General features: G+C 37.2%; 1 protein-coding gene across 3 annotated transcripts in view; it reads right to left on the reverse strand.

The window, feature by feature from the left end:
• gpc6a (glypican 6a) overlaps positions 1-15499 on the reverse strand; it is a 153545-nt gene that overhangs the window by 122108 nt on the left and 15938 nt on the right. For all 3 annotated transcript variants that reach the window (XM_039609537.1, XM_039609535.1, XM_039609530.1), the window contains exon 2: positions 3518-3676. In XM_039609537.1, coding sequence (XP_039465471.1) covers positions 3518-3676 — 159 coding nt within the window. The remainder of the gene's footprint in view (positions 1-3517; positions 3677-15499) is intronic.

The raw sequence follows: 15499 nt of genomic DNA on the forward strand, positions 1-15499 counted from the left end.
TAAACACTAATCACCTGGTTCCACTGGCAGCCATACATGCCCACGCTATAACACTGTCTCCACCATGTTTGACAGATAATGTGGTATGCTTCAGATCATAGGCTGTTTTTCTCCCTATCCATAATTTTACCAGCTATATCAGACGTTTCCTGACAAAGTCTAGTCTGACCCGCCTATTCTTGTGTGTAAACCCTCTGTACCTCCTCGGGAATGTTCCTGACTTGAATAGAGGTTCTAAAGGCTTTTTTCTTAAATAAGGAAATAATTCTGCGATCATCCACCTTATTTGTCTTCTGTGGTCATTCAGGTCTTTTGGTGTTGCTGAGCTGGTCAGTGCATTCATTCTGTGATTTGGTTTACTAGCCTATATTAGCCTGCTAAGCTTGCACTGATATTTCCTTGGATTTGGTATTGAGAGCTCCAATGAGCAGCTACCAAATACAAGTTGAACACTTGGAATAATCTCTTCATTTGCTCTTTTATTAAACCCCTTTAATTAAAGCTAAAAGTCTACAATTTAATCATATTTTAAGTGTTTGATTTCAAATCCACTGTGTGGGTTTACAGACATAAAATTTTTAAAATTGTGTTACTCTGCAAAAACGTATGGACCTAAATGTAGGTAATGCTTGGTAAACTACATTAGCAGCATTCAGCTACAACCAGACTCAAGCAACAGATTACTATTATTAATTATGGAAAAAACAGTGCACCTACAATTTATTTTTTCCATCTGACTAGTTCAAAAGAATGCATGATATCTTTAGCTAGTGTATAAAAGCAAGCCTTGGATGGCACAAGCACATAAGTGTAAATGGCATTAAACACCACAGAGCCTTGGTTTAAAGCCTTGTGAGCTCTAGCAGTTATACAGGGATTAAAGTGGGCCTGAACAACCTGGAACAACGTTCTGGCACCTTCGATTAATGAGTAATTAAATAGGCAGTTTAACACTAAATCCTATCAGGCAAGTTCATTTTTCATTTGATACAGTCCGGCGGTGCTTTCAACTGTTGTCACAGAGACAGTAAAATCATGACTCCAGCTGCATGCCTCCTCTTTTCCTTCTTATCCGTGTCATGCACTCATGCTGTCGATGTCAATAAAGTTTCTGTTGCCGTATATCAGCATCTATCCACCTCTACTGAAGAGGAGAGAGCATGAACCAAGCAACTTTTTCTTTAAGTGGCAGGTTATTTCAGATGCAGCATTTGAAACAGCTCAACAAATATCAGTGAACACACAAACTGTTTTTGTGCATCTTGGTGCACAATCTGTCTGCTAGCTTAAGGTACAAAGGCTCTGTTTTCCAGGGAGAAAAAAAACACTGACATGAGATAATTTTACTCTCAGAGATGGAGAAAGATATATAGGAAGAAAATATAGCAGCAGAAGCTGACAGATCATATTTAAAGGTAAGGACTGCCCTGCAAGTGACGTTTAATAAAATAGATATTTAAAGTTAAAAAAATTAATTGTGTTGGATTGCTTTTAATCGGACTGTGGATCTGTATATGATGAAGTTATCTAGTTATATTAGAAGCACTTTCAAATATGTTTTTCAATGAGAAAAAAGTTACACTCCACATCCATTATATGTCCCGATTATTGACATTTAAGGGAAACTGTATATCAACAATGTTTGTTTTATTATCTTATATTACGTTGATTTGAATTGCCATCAACATTTAACCAAACATTATCATTGTATTAATTAAAATACTGTTGAAAGCTGAATGTCATTAATAAGGTGAATCTCAATTAATTTTCAGAGAAACAGTTTTATTATTAAAGACAGCTAAGCTGAGCTGTCATATGGTCAGGATGTTGAGTTATGCTCATTTTTAGGCTTTTGTTTCGGTTTTATGGTGGCGTCAGAGCACGCTTACGAAGGCTCCGACTCTTGTATTTGCTCATCAACAAATCTTTAGTGAACTATGATTAAAAGACTTGGGTCATCATTCAGCCTGTATAGCCACGTATAAACTGTTTACATCCCAGTGCTGTAATATAAAACAACCATAACACCTGTGTTTGATTCATGACTATAACATTTAAATTGAGCAAATACAAACATGGTTTACTGGTTCTAGGATTTCAATTGTAGGAACTACGACTATGCAATTTAGTAGAAATGTGAAGTTTTGCATTTTGCAGCCATTATTTCTGGTAATTACATAGAAACTATGACACACATTTCCACAAATTACTTGAAACTTGCCTTAATAATCTTTTAACATTCAATTACAAACAGGCCGTTTTCCTGTGGAAATAAGGTATTTCCAATGTTATGATACAGTAATACAATCTAAATATGTTAAAGCATCAAACAAAATTACCTTATTAGTATGAGGTTGCTACAGGTTTAATACATTTTAGTGTTACCATATTGTTACCAATATACTGCTAATGGACTGTAATAGAAATCTCTGCCTTTATTTCATATTGGGAAATATCTTTGAAAGCAAGTTAAATCATACAAGTTTATGTTATTCAAATGCCGTACTGGACAGTATGTGCAGAATAAACTGGGTAAACTGGGCTGTTTGCAGTGTTCTTTTACAGTTTACAGTTATGCTGAACTGGTGCAGGGCAAGCTGTGGTATCAGTGTTCATTACCATGGTCTATATTTATCAGATCAGACTAGAGATTCTGTGCATACAGTTTTTATTTCTTCTTGACTATGGAAATTAAAGTTAATTCAGACACTGCTTTAAAATAACCACCCAAATAAAGCAAAGGATCGCTGTTGAGTAACAGGACTTGGCTAGGAGTCAGTTTGCATTTAGGTGATGATATTTTTTGGTAACACTTGCCAAATTCCACATTTATACCAGCTTCATAGTGGCTAGCAATCAGAAATCTGCCTTGATGGCTCGTGTAACATCTGCTTGTATATTGCAGAATGTAGATGGCTAAATTCAGAATGAGTAGGAAACCTCAGAAGCAGCATGAGACCAGGCCAGCTGATCACAGCCTGTTTAAAAACAAAGCACATGTACTGGAGCTCATAAAATATATTATTACATGACTTAGTCCAGAGTGAGTCATTTCCCCAGACTGCATTGCTTCACCAGAACAAAATCCCACTTTAACCCCTGCTTATACACACAGGCTCATTAGAATGAAAATATTTTCAAAAGCCACATTAGTGCCATCTTTTACTGTCAAAATGTCAGTAAATTCACAGTGTATGTGCATAAGGAAGAACAAAATCATAGTGAGCTAGAAAGCCCTGTAGATAAAGAAAATCCAAATAATGCAGAACTGTAGTGAAGAAGTCAAGTTTAAAATCAAGGCTCCAGAATAACCGTCTTTAAACCAGATAAGATCATCTCTTATTAATAACAGTCAAAGTAATAATTAATCATGACATCAGTAGTCTGTAGTTACAAGTTTGACAGCGCTTGTCTCAGTACATTCAGCTTGGAGAGGTGGTGTCTGGGATATAAATTTCTATGAATCACAGTCTCTGCATGTTAAATAGATAAAACAAATCAATCTACTGGAACTTACCATCAAACTTTTTATGCCTGGAGACAAATGTTGTTCTCATTTTGTGGCTGCTCTCCTCAACCAATTTCTCAAACTCCAGTTTGCTCTGCTGGTTAAGTTTGTCCTCCATCTCTGACGTGCAGCAGGTGTATCCCTGAGGACAGACACGCAGGTGCTCACCTGAGGAAGACAGAGATGTAGAGCGGCATTTTTACACACGTCACCGCCTCGACATTCACATGCTCAAAAAGGCTGAACCGAGTCTTTGATCAAAATTCTCTTGTTATTTTGTCATTCTCATCACTGAGGCAATCAAAGTGGGCCGGACCGTAACAAACGGGGAAGGAAAATATTTGTCAGTCATTTGGAATCATCAGTCAGAGAGTACCTGTGATAGCACAGCTCCTACACCTCATATAGAATTTTCCATATATCACAATGCAAAGCACTGCAATGATGACTGCTTTAATGAATATTATGTACATGAAATGAAAGGCACAGTGCTAAGTCATGTCAAGGAAATTTATTTATATAGCCTAACACCACAAATTGGTCTCAAGGCTCTTACCAACATGCCCTTAGCTATGACATCAGCCAAAGATTTAATTAAACTGCATGGATTAATTTATGATGTCTTGACTTTGGCACAGCAAGCTGTAAATGAACACTGACATATTTTTGCAATGGAAACAATTGCTTATTTACACATTCACCACATACCGAACAACGTTAACATTCATTTCAAGTCATGCTTCCTGAGACGTGATGAAGCTAACTCTCCATTCTGTTCTGCTGAAAAACTCACACCATATTCTGCTTACCACAAAACTAAAATTTAATATAAATGTTTCAATTTCTCAATATTTCTTCTTACACTATATCTCATGCACTCTGGTGTGATGTGCTGGCATAAGAACAACATTTAAAAGACTTATTTTAAAGACTGATTCACTCAGATTAAAAAAATGTTTTTGTCTTATTGTTATTTTACATAGTCGGGTGGTAAAATCACCAGCATTAAGACTTCACATGCCACCTGATTACAGTGATATTAACTCAAGGACAGCAGCATTTCTTTTCGCCTTGCTCGCTTACTTTTTTAACTTTCTACACTACAAACAAAATTACACAGAAACTATCAGAAGACTGTCGAGGTATCAGTGGGAGTGAGTTAAGAAATACTTGTCGTAGTAGTCCCTTTAAGAAGAAAATAAAAGATGCTGTGCGTGCGTTCTGTAATGAGATGTTTTACAGAGCCTTGGACTCTCGTCTCCTTGTACATAATTTGATTTTGAAGCATTAATTTAATAAAGTGTGAAGTGTTTGACTATTACATTAGTTAGAGAAACATTCTCGAGTCCACTCAGACGTCAGTGTATAAAAGTGTAAACCAAACCAATGAACCGACTCTAAGATCCACAAAGAGAAATACTGGAACTGAAGGCCTGCAGAATTTTCGAAATTTGGAGAATTCACACTAGATTTTTTAAAAAAGTTTTACTTTACTGGATTTCAAGAAAGGCAACAGTCACTTAATTATGCCACACATCTGAAAATCCTTTCACTGAAAAAGTGAGGGGTTTAGTCTCATATCTGTGGATTATTCTTGGTGAATAGAGTCGTTTTCAAAAAGACTGATTTACTTAAAGGGATGAGGAAAATGATTCTGATGAAGTAAATAAATTACATCTACAGCCATAATACACAACACTATCTGCAGAAACCCGGTTTAACCAGAAGACCATAAAATCAGGTTTATTTATTACAATTATTAATCATTAAGGAAATATGTTTAGTATAAACTAAATGTATCAGTCAAGTATATTCAATGTCACCAGAGTCCATTAAATTTAAACATGGATAATCTACAGGTAATTATGTTAACTAATTAACTAATTTTGGGCATAAAAAGGACCAAGCCAGAATTCATTTTCCAGTTAATAAATGAAATATAAAACCAGATCCACAGAAAAAACAAAAAAATTGTTTGCCAAAAACCAAAACAAACGCCTAAATGCAAACAGAGGCTTTAATCAGTAAAAGTGACTAAGAGCTCCATGTGAGTGGTGTGTACGTACACACATCTTTTTTTTTTTTATTTTTTTCACAGATGCTATTCAAAAGAAGTTTGTACTTTCATACTACTACCCATTTTAAGAAGTATTTCCATTACTAATAAACTAAAATGTAAACTAAAACTTAAAAAATGTACCTTAAACTTTGATACAGTGGGAAAAGTGTTGCTAAATTCCAAAATCAAGGCTTTTTTTTTAAAGCGCTGCTATTAAAAACAAAAATACTTATCAAGTTGTGGTTTTTGTTTTTGTTACCTATAAAGTTCATGCTGTGATCTTTTTGCCAGAGCCACACAACCTTATAGGAAAGTTTAATCATTATAAGGAAAAAGAAAGTCCTCCCACACAAGCAAAAGCTCAGCGTCATAGTTTCTGTCAAACACTTAAACTGGTCAGAATGTGAGTTTTCATCTGGTTGTCTTCCTGCAACAACAGACACCAGCAGTTATTATCACATTATTATATTAGTTTTTTTGCCCAAGAAATATTTGGGCAATTTTTTGGGAAAAAAAATTACCATAATGCATACTGTATGTAATTTTTTTCTGCATGCATGTGGTATTCTATTTCCTCTTCTACGGAGAGCATCAGACATCATTATCAGACATCATGTTTTTTTTAAAGTCTGGCCAGCAGTCACATAAAATATTTGTGTTTTTCCCATTCTATCTATTAACATTTGGGAAAGATGAAATGAGTATCGATTTATCAGTGGAGGACAGAACAGAGAGATTGTAGGATTTCCTCTGAGGAACACAATGCAGGCACTGGCAGTGCACACTGATGCCCTGCATGCATATACAGTAAGCTGCAGATAAAGGAGCTGTGTATGGATAATGAAACAAGAAGATGCAATATGTACGTGCTGGCACTCTCAAATGTGCTTAATCCTTAATCAGTCCTTAGAGAGGCACCAAGCTACAGTAATGAGGTGCACCATCAACAGTTCAACACAAACTCGTTTCTCCAGAGTAATGCACAAGGCTCCGAGCCACAGCATCCAAACTCTCTACAACACAAAATAAGCTGAAATGCACCACTCACTTTCTATTAGGCGATTCCTTAAGGCTTTTTTGTTTCTTTACTAAACAGCAATGTCCTATTTTTAACAAAGTACCAGCTGTAGATAACGTCCACTACATTGGAATTCAATCAAGCGTATGCATATGGATATACCTGATTGAATCTACAGGCTGGCGACCTGTCCAGGGCGTACTCTGCCTCTCGTCCAATGACAACTGGGACAGGTTCACAAGGGAAATGGATGGCTGGAAAGTTAATTAGTACAAATACATTAAGCTGTACATTTTACAGTAACTTACTGAAAGCTGCCAGTAACCAACTGTAAAAAAGGATTTACAGGAACTTTAATTTACAGCAAATAAAGCTGCTGTAATTTAATTTACAGTAAAAGTAAACACTTTTAACAGTAAGTTGCTACTATCCAGCTGCCAGTAAGTGAGTGTATTTTTTATATATGGTATTTTCTTACAATATTTACATTTAAATTGCTATAGTTTTGTATTTATTTATTTTTTTTAGCTCAAACAATAAAAATGTAGCTTCATTTAAAATGTACATCTCTACCAGAGAAAACATCAGAGTTTGAGATGACATACTGATACAGTTCCAGTGAAGTAAATATTTTCTACACATAAAGCTTTGGTATTTTTGGCTTTTCAGCCAAGACTCATGTCTTTTAGCTTGGGTTGCATTTAAGCTCTCACTGACAGAAGCACAGGGTATTTAAAGTATCAGTGTAGTTCAACATTGTCAGTCATATTGTTTAAACAGGGACATTATTAAACTGAGGAGCTAAGGAATTATGAAGATGGTATCAGATGGCTGGCTAATGTCCAAAAAAAAGAAGCCATACACCATATTTGGCACCTTTAATTACACGGGCATGAAACACTACTCTAGGATGACTTAGGCACAGAAATATAAACTTTTATTGTCATAAATGATGGATAAGCTGAGGAAAATTGCATTTTCTCCACACTGTTATGTGAAGCTCTGTGACTCTGAAGTAAGTCAAATTCAATTTGAAGTTTCCGTTGATGCAATAAATGAATTTTACTTGTCGATGCAGGTAGAATACTACTCTTGGCCACTAAAGCGTTTTTTAAAAAAAAGAAAAGAAAAGAATTGAAAAAAATCAATAACAGACAAAGCTGTCCTTAAGTGTGAATGACAGCTGAAAGGAATCCATGGTGCTTTTAGCTTTCATAGGCTGTGCACCACTCTATTCATCTCTCAGTCTTGTTTTGGTATAAACACATAATTTGACATATCCAACTACTTTCCTGTTTTGAAAACTGTTGTCGTAAACCAACATAAAATAGAAGTTTGTGAGAAGCAGGCACGAGCGTGAGCTGCATGTTTATGATGCTGCTACTTTGAGTTTATCTCACATGTTTTCCCTTCTCTCTTTTTCCACCTGTGTATTGTCTCCCTGCTTTCCACAATACAGACACAAAGATAAACAGCAGAATATATAAAGCAGTGATGCCAAAACGTTTGGCAACAACATCAAAAACCCACTTCAATACTTTTATGCATAAAACTTTGCTGCACATTTTCCTAATGTTTGTGTGTGTGTGTGTGTGTGTGTGTGTGTGTGTGTGTGTGTGTGTGTGTGTGTGTGTGTGTGTGTGTGTGTGTGTGTGTGTGTGTGTGCTCTTTTCCAAAAGAAAAAAAAGCAAACATAAAAGCCTACCTTAGTGAACTTTGGAGGTAATTGTCCCCAAATCTAGATGGGATTTTGGCTCACTAGACCATATCTGTCCTGTTCTAGCTGGTTGCTTTGGACCCGAGATGGAATTTGAAACCATGCTGTCAATATGCTGCACGCTTGCGAGATCACACTTGTGCACAGTCTCTGTCAGGGAGAGTTAAACTTGTAAGACTCAATACCAGCAGTGCCAACAAAAATGAAGACATGGGGGTGGACACAACAAAAAGACAGGGATGGCAAAAAGCACAAAGGTCCTTCTTATAAAAGTACATTTACTAGGTGAATAACAGGAACTAATGTGCCTACTTAGCTGGCAACAGCTCACTGACACCCACTTTCCACCTTTCTCAACGCTGTAAGATACTGTATGGCTTTACAGCGCTTATATAAATTAGTCTGGTCATTTGTTGCTGAACATTTAAATGAATATTTAAAAAAAATAAAGAGCACTTCCTGCGCTGTGACATTTATAAAAAAGGAACATTATGTTTATCTAACATAGCTAATCTGTTTAATTCAAAATCTCATTTGGAGAGATAATAAAAAAATCACAGTCAATTTAAAATGAATATAGCCCTGTTGTTTTTGTTTTCTCACATAAATAGTGTTACAGATTTTTACAAAGAGCTGCATGAAAGTGGAGCATGAAGGGGGTGGGGAGGGTGACACATAATTTCACTGCAGGTGAAGAGGGGCAAGCGGAAAAGTCGGGAACAATCCCAGCGCATATCCGTAGCATCTGTTAAAGTGGCCTGCCAAATCAGTAATGGCGCCACACGTTTTGCTGCTGCTGAAACTTTTGGACATTTATTAAAAAGACATTAAAGTCTCCGCATTTTACAAATTCTCGATAAAATGTATTTAAAATGCAGCACTTTGTCTGTAATGCCTGTTTTCTGTCTGTAGCAACCACTCTGTGATCTTGAGTAATGTCACAGTTAAATTGTTAAACATTTGCCTGAGGAGTACTATTTGATGCAGAGCATGTTTCAAAGGTGAGATAGCCGATATTATCAAAATAAAAAAATAATAAATAGAAAAAATATAATCCTGTGATTTATTTCTATGATGATCATTCAGCTTAGTTTTGAAGTTGGACAGAATATTTCAGGATAATTAAATAGAATAACACTTTTTCTGGTTTTTCTCACCACTCGCTACAAGTCGCATTCACTTTTTCCGCATATATAGTCATACTGCACTTTAGCATTTTATTTGCCTTGCATACATATCGATAGCCAGTTAGCTCAATCGCTCATTATGCTAACACGCATGTCTTTGGACAATAGGTGGAAGTGGCTAGTGTCACAGTCTAATACTGAGTGTCACAGAGAACATCCAGACTCTATACAGAAAGGCCCCAGCCAACCATTAGATGTGAATCATTAGATTTGCAGTGAGACAACAGTGCTAACCACTTTACCACAAAGCCCTCAGCATAAATATTAAAGATTATACAGCATAAACAAACAAATGCATTTCAGCAAACGGTTGGAATTTTTGTTCTTTTCAAGATTTTATTGTACATTTATATTGATTCAAACATCACTTATCCGTCTCCCGGATTACCACTTATTGTGTTTGATATTGGCTTGAATAAAACATAGCTGTCAACTCCTAATCTATTTCTGACATCCTAATAGGCAAAGGGAAAAATGAGTGTATAGTCTGACTTTGACGAAGTGAGCAGCAGAGAATTGCATACTGTATAGAAGCCTGTGGTGACAACGCTGACAGAAGTGCTAATATGATGGTGTCATATCAGATTTTTCATACACAGAGAAGTCTGCTCCCATGCAAATGTAAAACAACAAAGTTAGCTTTAGGTCTGGCACATGCACTCACCAGCCTGATTCATTATACTCCTAACATGATCAAAACCATGGATGAGCACACACAGGCGTACACGCACACACTCGACATGATGCATTTAATCACAGATGACTTGGGAGCAAACAGTTATGTAATCACTGAAAAAAAAAGGAAGATAAAAGCTGTCACTCGTATGTTCAACCCAGTCCAGTTTGCTAATGTACCGCTCTGTCCTCGAGCGCAGATGTCAGAAGGCGCCGCAGCACATCTTTCAGAACGAGCTGATTAGAGATTTAAATGTATGTAATTACAGAAAGCAAGATAATTAAGGACAAACGGTAATCTTCTTTGGGGATTTTACAGTGAAATGTTCTGGCGTTAACTCAAATGTTTCTTAATCAGTAAGAAGTAAGGCAAAAGAAATACTGCTTTGCTTGCAAATGCAATCAAACACTCATTGTTTCGTTCAGTTTCTTTGATGTGCAGATGTGTTTGGTTGCTCTCCATCACTATCTTCACGATGTCCAAAACATGACTGAGGTGTAGCGTTATAATTAGGTGAAACTGCTGACTAGATTCAGACAACGGACAGATGGCCCCGTTCGATGCCCGTTTAACATGCAGTCAGCCACGCAGACGCTTTCACAGAATTCAAAGTTCCCTGAACCCATTATAAATGTTACTTTAAGATGATTTTTAAATGATATCTATCTTTAACCAACCACACAGACTAACTGCTAACTAGGAATATGTAGGTCAGTGGGAAGAAGTAGATGAGATGACCTGGAGGCATGATCAGGCACAGATTAAAGAACTAACTTCATATGGCATGCTTTATTTCAGCGACCATGTATATGGCCTCGGTTCCCTTTGGCTTCATATCCCTTGATGTTAAAGAAGCATGTACTCAGAGTGTTTGAGGTTTCACATGCAGGCGAGGCATATGCTGCAATCGTGCCTAATGGGCAAGCAAAAAGGATGGCACATTTCTTATCCTTTCTAACAGTGGTTCATTAAAATTGGCAGCAGAGCCTACAGTTTGTTAGGCAGCCGTGTGATGTTAAAAACGCAACAACTGGAGCACATTCCCTGGTGACATGCAACAGATCTGAGTTTAGAAGTGTCTCAGATGCACTAAAGCAGAGGACTGCCACTGAGGTTTAGATTTACAAGACTAGGTAACCATTTCTCACAACAAATACAAAGATTTGTCTTCACACATACAAGTGTTTTCTTGACTAGAGGGATCAAATTATTGACAGCAACACCAGTTTATTGAAGTTTTCCACACATCCCACTTTATAATGACAGCTTTTTTCTTTTTGCAAATACCGCCGACATTTTCTGTTATAATAAATTAGTTATAAAGTAGTTTTTGGATGTCAAGGAAAAAAAGAGATGTGCTGTATAAATTGAAAAGTTTATATTTTTTGCCACGTGTGAAGACGAGTGCTAAATTATTCATAATTATAAGCAGCGGTATCAGCTGGAGGTAAAATGACATGCGTAGCTGATACAAATTCCAGTTTGAACCAGGTTTGCATATTTTAAAGGATGACATGTAATCACACCAAATTCAACAAGTAGCCACGGCTTCTTCGGCAGTCACAGCTGTCTACTGAAAAGCTTGGCTGGTTTGAGAACACCCCAGCGAATAGCTGTTTACTTACGTTGGATTTTTCAGATTAAGGCTTGAACCCTAATACATACCTGGTATTATTGTATGCATTTGTATAGGTCCCCCTTTCCCACACTAACAGTATGAAGATTTAAACAAGAATAGTGGTTCTCTAATGTGAAATTTTGATTTCATAAAAGTGTTTTTAGAGTAGAGGAGTGCAGACTTCTCTAAAAAGTTGACTGCTTCAAGTTTTGCCAAAGAAAAATCGTGGCTATGATGTGGCAGGGGGCATGCAGGCATGTTTACAAAACTTGGGCTGTAATGCTGAAATATTTTTCTCCTTTTTCTTCATAGACAGAAAGTAAACACAGGCAACAAATATCAAGGCCAGTGGGGAAAACTGAAAAGAAATGTTTGGCTCAATGCAAAGCAATGGTGTAGAGTAGATAGTGGACAGAGGCACACATGGGCATGCAACCCTCACTGGTGTTTGCTCGGTAACCGATCTGCTTGGTCTTCCGGTGCGTGAGTTTGTATATTGTGTTGTTGTGCTACAAGGTGGGGGACCTCAATAGTCATAGCGTGCCGAGATGAATTCCGATTAGTCTCAGTCACTTTGCCAACTCATGATAAGCCTTCAAAGGAAAACCTGAGGATAAAGCATCAAAGCTGAAGTTAAGGAGGTCCTGAGGCATCCACTTCAACATAGTAGATCCCATTATGCGAAGAATCTGATGCAACAATGAAAACGAAACATCGCTATACTATTCTTCTTTTCCACAGTTTGAGCTGGCCTATTGGGCTGTTTTTTTCTCAGCTTCTCCCCTCTGACCTCTACAGTCTGGATTTAAGAGCACAAACAGGTTCAGTACATGAGTCTGTGTGTTTTTTCCTCAGAGCCTGTGTTCCCAACATCTCCAGTATGCACTGTCGGTTTAATTGTGTCAAGTTGGAGATGTTAGTCGAAAGCACAGCACATTTAAACAGCTCAAACATAAGGCAGTGGAATTAGTTTTACATAATTACATATCATGATTATATTTACCATAATAAAATTTTCACCAATTTAAATCCAGTACCATCAGTGTAGCTCACATCAATGACAGATCCATAAATGTCCATCATTAAGGTGATGCTGTATACACTTTTCACGTGTAGTAATTTTAAAATGCTAAAGAGATTTAGCTTATCTCTAAAGCTTCAAACAAACATCAAGGGAAACGCAAAATCTCAAGAATATTTCAGGGCAGCTGTGGGAAAAGTGTGGGTTCTACGCCCACTGAGAGTCTAATGCCAGATTAACTCTCAAAAGGATTCATTAGTCTACCTGGCCAAAGGGCAAACTGCATATGGGTGGTGCCATCTGATACATCTTTTGACCACTCTTGCCAGCATTTATAAAGTGAGGAGGTTCTTGCCAGAGCTCCATGCCAAACAAGCCAACAGATCATCAAGTCGAGAGAGAGAGCAAGCATGCAAGCGAGAGCAAGAGAGAGAGAGAGAGCAGTATTCATTCATGCTGAAAATTCATAAAAAGATGTAGTGAGGCAGTAAGTGAAATTAATGGCTGCTCTATTGTAGCACGAATGGGTGAAATGTACTCTAAATTAATTTGCCAGAAAACAGTTTACTAGAAAGAGTCTAGGTCCGCTCTGTACAGGAGATACTATCCAACTCGTACCTAGACTGAAATCTGGATTTGTTTGCAGCAGGTTCTAGCGTATCTTCGACCGCTGCCAGTTACTGCGGTTTTCACGCCACAGCAGAGCCACGCTCGATAACTAGGAAGCACCATCTTGAATGAATCACATTTATTATCATTGATCTACCACCAGATTCCAGCTCCACTCTCATTGAGGCTGCCTCCAGAATATTGGCTCTTCTCTGCTCTTATAGCCCAGCTGCCATAAAGTACCAATGTGCACAGAGACTCGCTGACTATGAATGAGAGCGCAGGCGTACAGAAACAGGTCCACGCTCTTGACATTTTAATTCACTAACTGAGGTTACTCTGCCTCCATCTCATGTGTCATCCATAGCGCAATTTGATTTTAGCGTTGTTTCTTTGCTTTTAGCGCAGATGCCATTCATAATCCACCGCTTGCTTTAGTATACAGCTTTACATACTAACAGGTATATTGTTATCCAGTACACACACAGGGCAAAAAGCATTCAGTCAAACCGCAGGAAGCCATTCAACACAGTGGAAATAAAAATATATCAAAATGATCTATCTATTTTAATATCTATGGATGAAGAATTACTGCACAAAAGCGCAGCCGTTCACTTTTTTACATACTGAACTACTGGCACATTTGTGTCATGATGTCGTATTTAAGTTTCTACTTCTTTAACGTGCTGCTACTTTAAAAAAAAATGACTAAAATGATATGATTGCTTTGAATAGTTTAATTTTGTTTTGGATTGTGTAGGGTTAGATAAATGATTGTAGAATTTATGACATTTTTACATAGCATCCTTACTTTTCCAATCCTAACTCTAACTTTAGGTAATAAGAATAAGTAACTTTTGTTTTTATTTAAACTCAAATTTATTCAAGTCTAGTCGTTTAATTTAAAATAACCTGAAACTATATATCCTTTATCTACCTAACATACATATCCTCACATACAGTGCAGGTATTATTCCATTACCGTACATTTCTCTATATTACTGAATAATCAAAAGTGTGATTAGAGACTCTTTTGTCTGCTCTTCCTGAAAAGGCCTGTAAATGTTAATGTTATGTATTGAACAACCAGACTCCCTTCAAAGTAAAGGTTATTGAAGCTGCAAAGAAAATGCACACTTATATTTATGACAAATCCAGGCACACTGACATGTCTGTGAATTTCAGTCCCTGCCACTGGTTATACTGCTGGTTATTGTCTTTCCACTTCTCTCTCTCTCTCTCTCCTCTATTTATACTAAATGGCACAGGCCAGGTTCAGCACACTGGGCAGTAATAGCTAAAAGACTGCTTGAGCATGTGAAAGGTTGACACCTCTATCTTTGAGATCTATTGACTCCAGTACAGCTAAGGTCCCCTCTCACATCTGAGCCTTGACTATACTTTCTTTATTCAGGCTGTGGCACATTTTAAAGGCCCTTTATTCATCTGACATGACCTACATTCGAGGGCAAAATGAAGCTCAATCCAACTTGCAAACAGAATTAAAGGTCGTTGAATGATGGGAGACTTTGCGAATCCTCTGTAATGTTCATAACGAGAAAAAAATAGCTTTGAGCAAACTAACGTACTGTTGTGGGATTAATACTCCAGATAAAATGTTAACTTTTAAAATAAGCATAATGAATGACTGCAATCAAAGGCATTCTGGATGTAATGGGACCGGCTTTTTCCCTATACCGATCTAAGAAACATTTAAAATGCAAAGTAAAAGTGGGTTACCAACTGTCTGATGATACACTGGGTCCAGCTCAGTTTCTGCAATACACTACTCTACATCATATTTTTCATTACCTTCAGCCATTTTTCAGTTGAAACACTTCAGAAATTCAGAAATTAAAGACACTGAAACACATTGTGCAGTTTGAAGCCTCTCAAAAGTGACATTTTCAAATGACTGGGTATAACTGAACCTTTGCCCTTTAACAGACTTCCACACTGAAGTGTCCCTCAAGAAATTTATTCTGTGTTCAAATCTATTGTATGGGTCACAAAACAGGTACACTGCAAAATATTGGAAGGCTTTATCTTGGAACTGTCAACAGTTACTCATATGCTGATATTGAAC

This window comes from Oreochromis aureus, linkage group 1, assembly GCF_013358895.1.
Source record: "Oreochromis aureus strain Israel breed Guangdong linkage group 1, ZZ_aureus, whole genome shotgun sequence".
Classification (NCBI taxonomy): domain Eukaryota; kingdom Metazoa; phylum Chordata; class Actinopteri; order Cichliformes; family Cichlidae; genus Oreochromis; species Oreochromis aureus.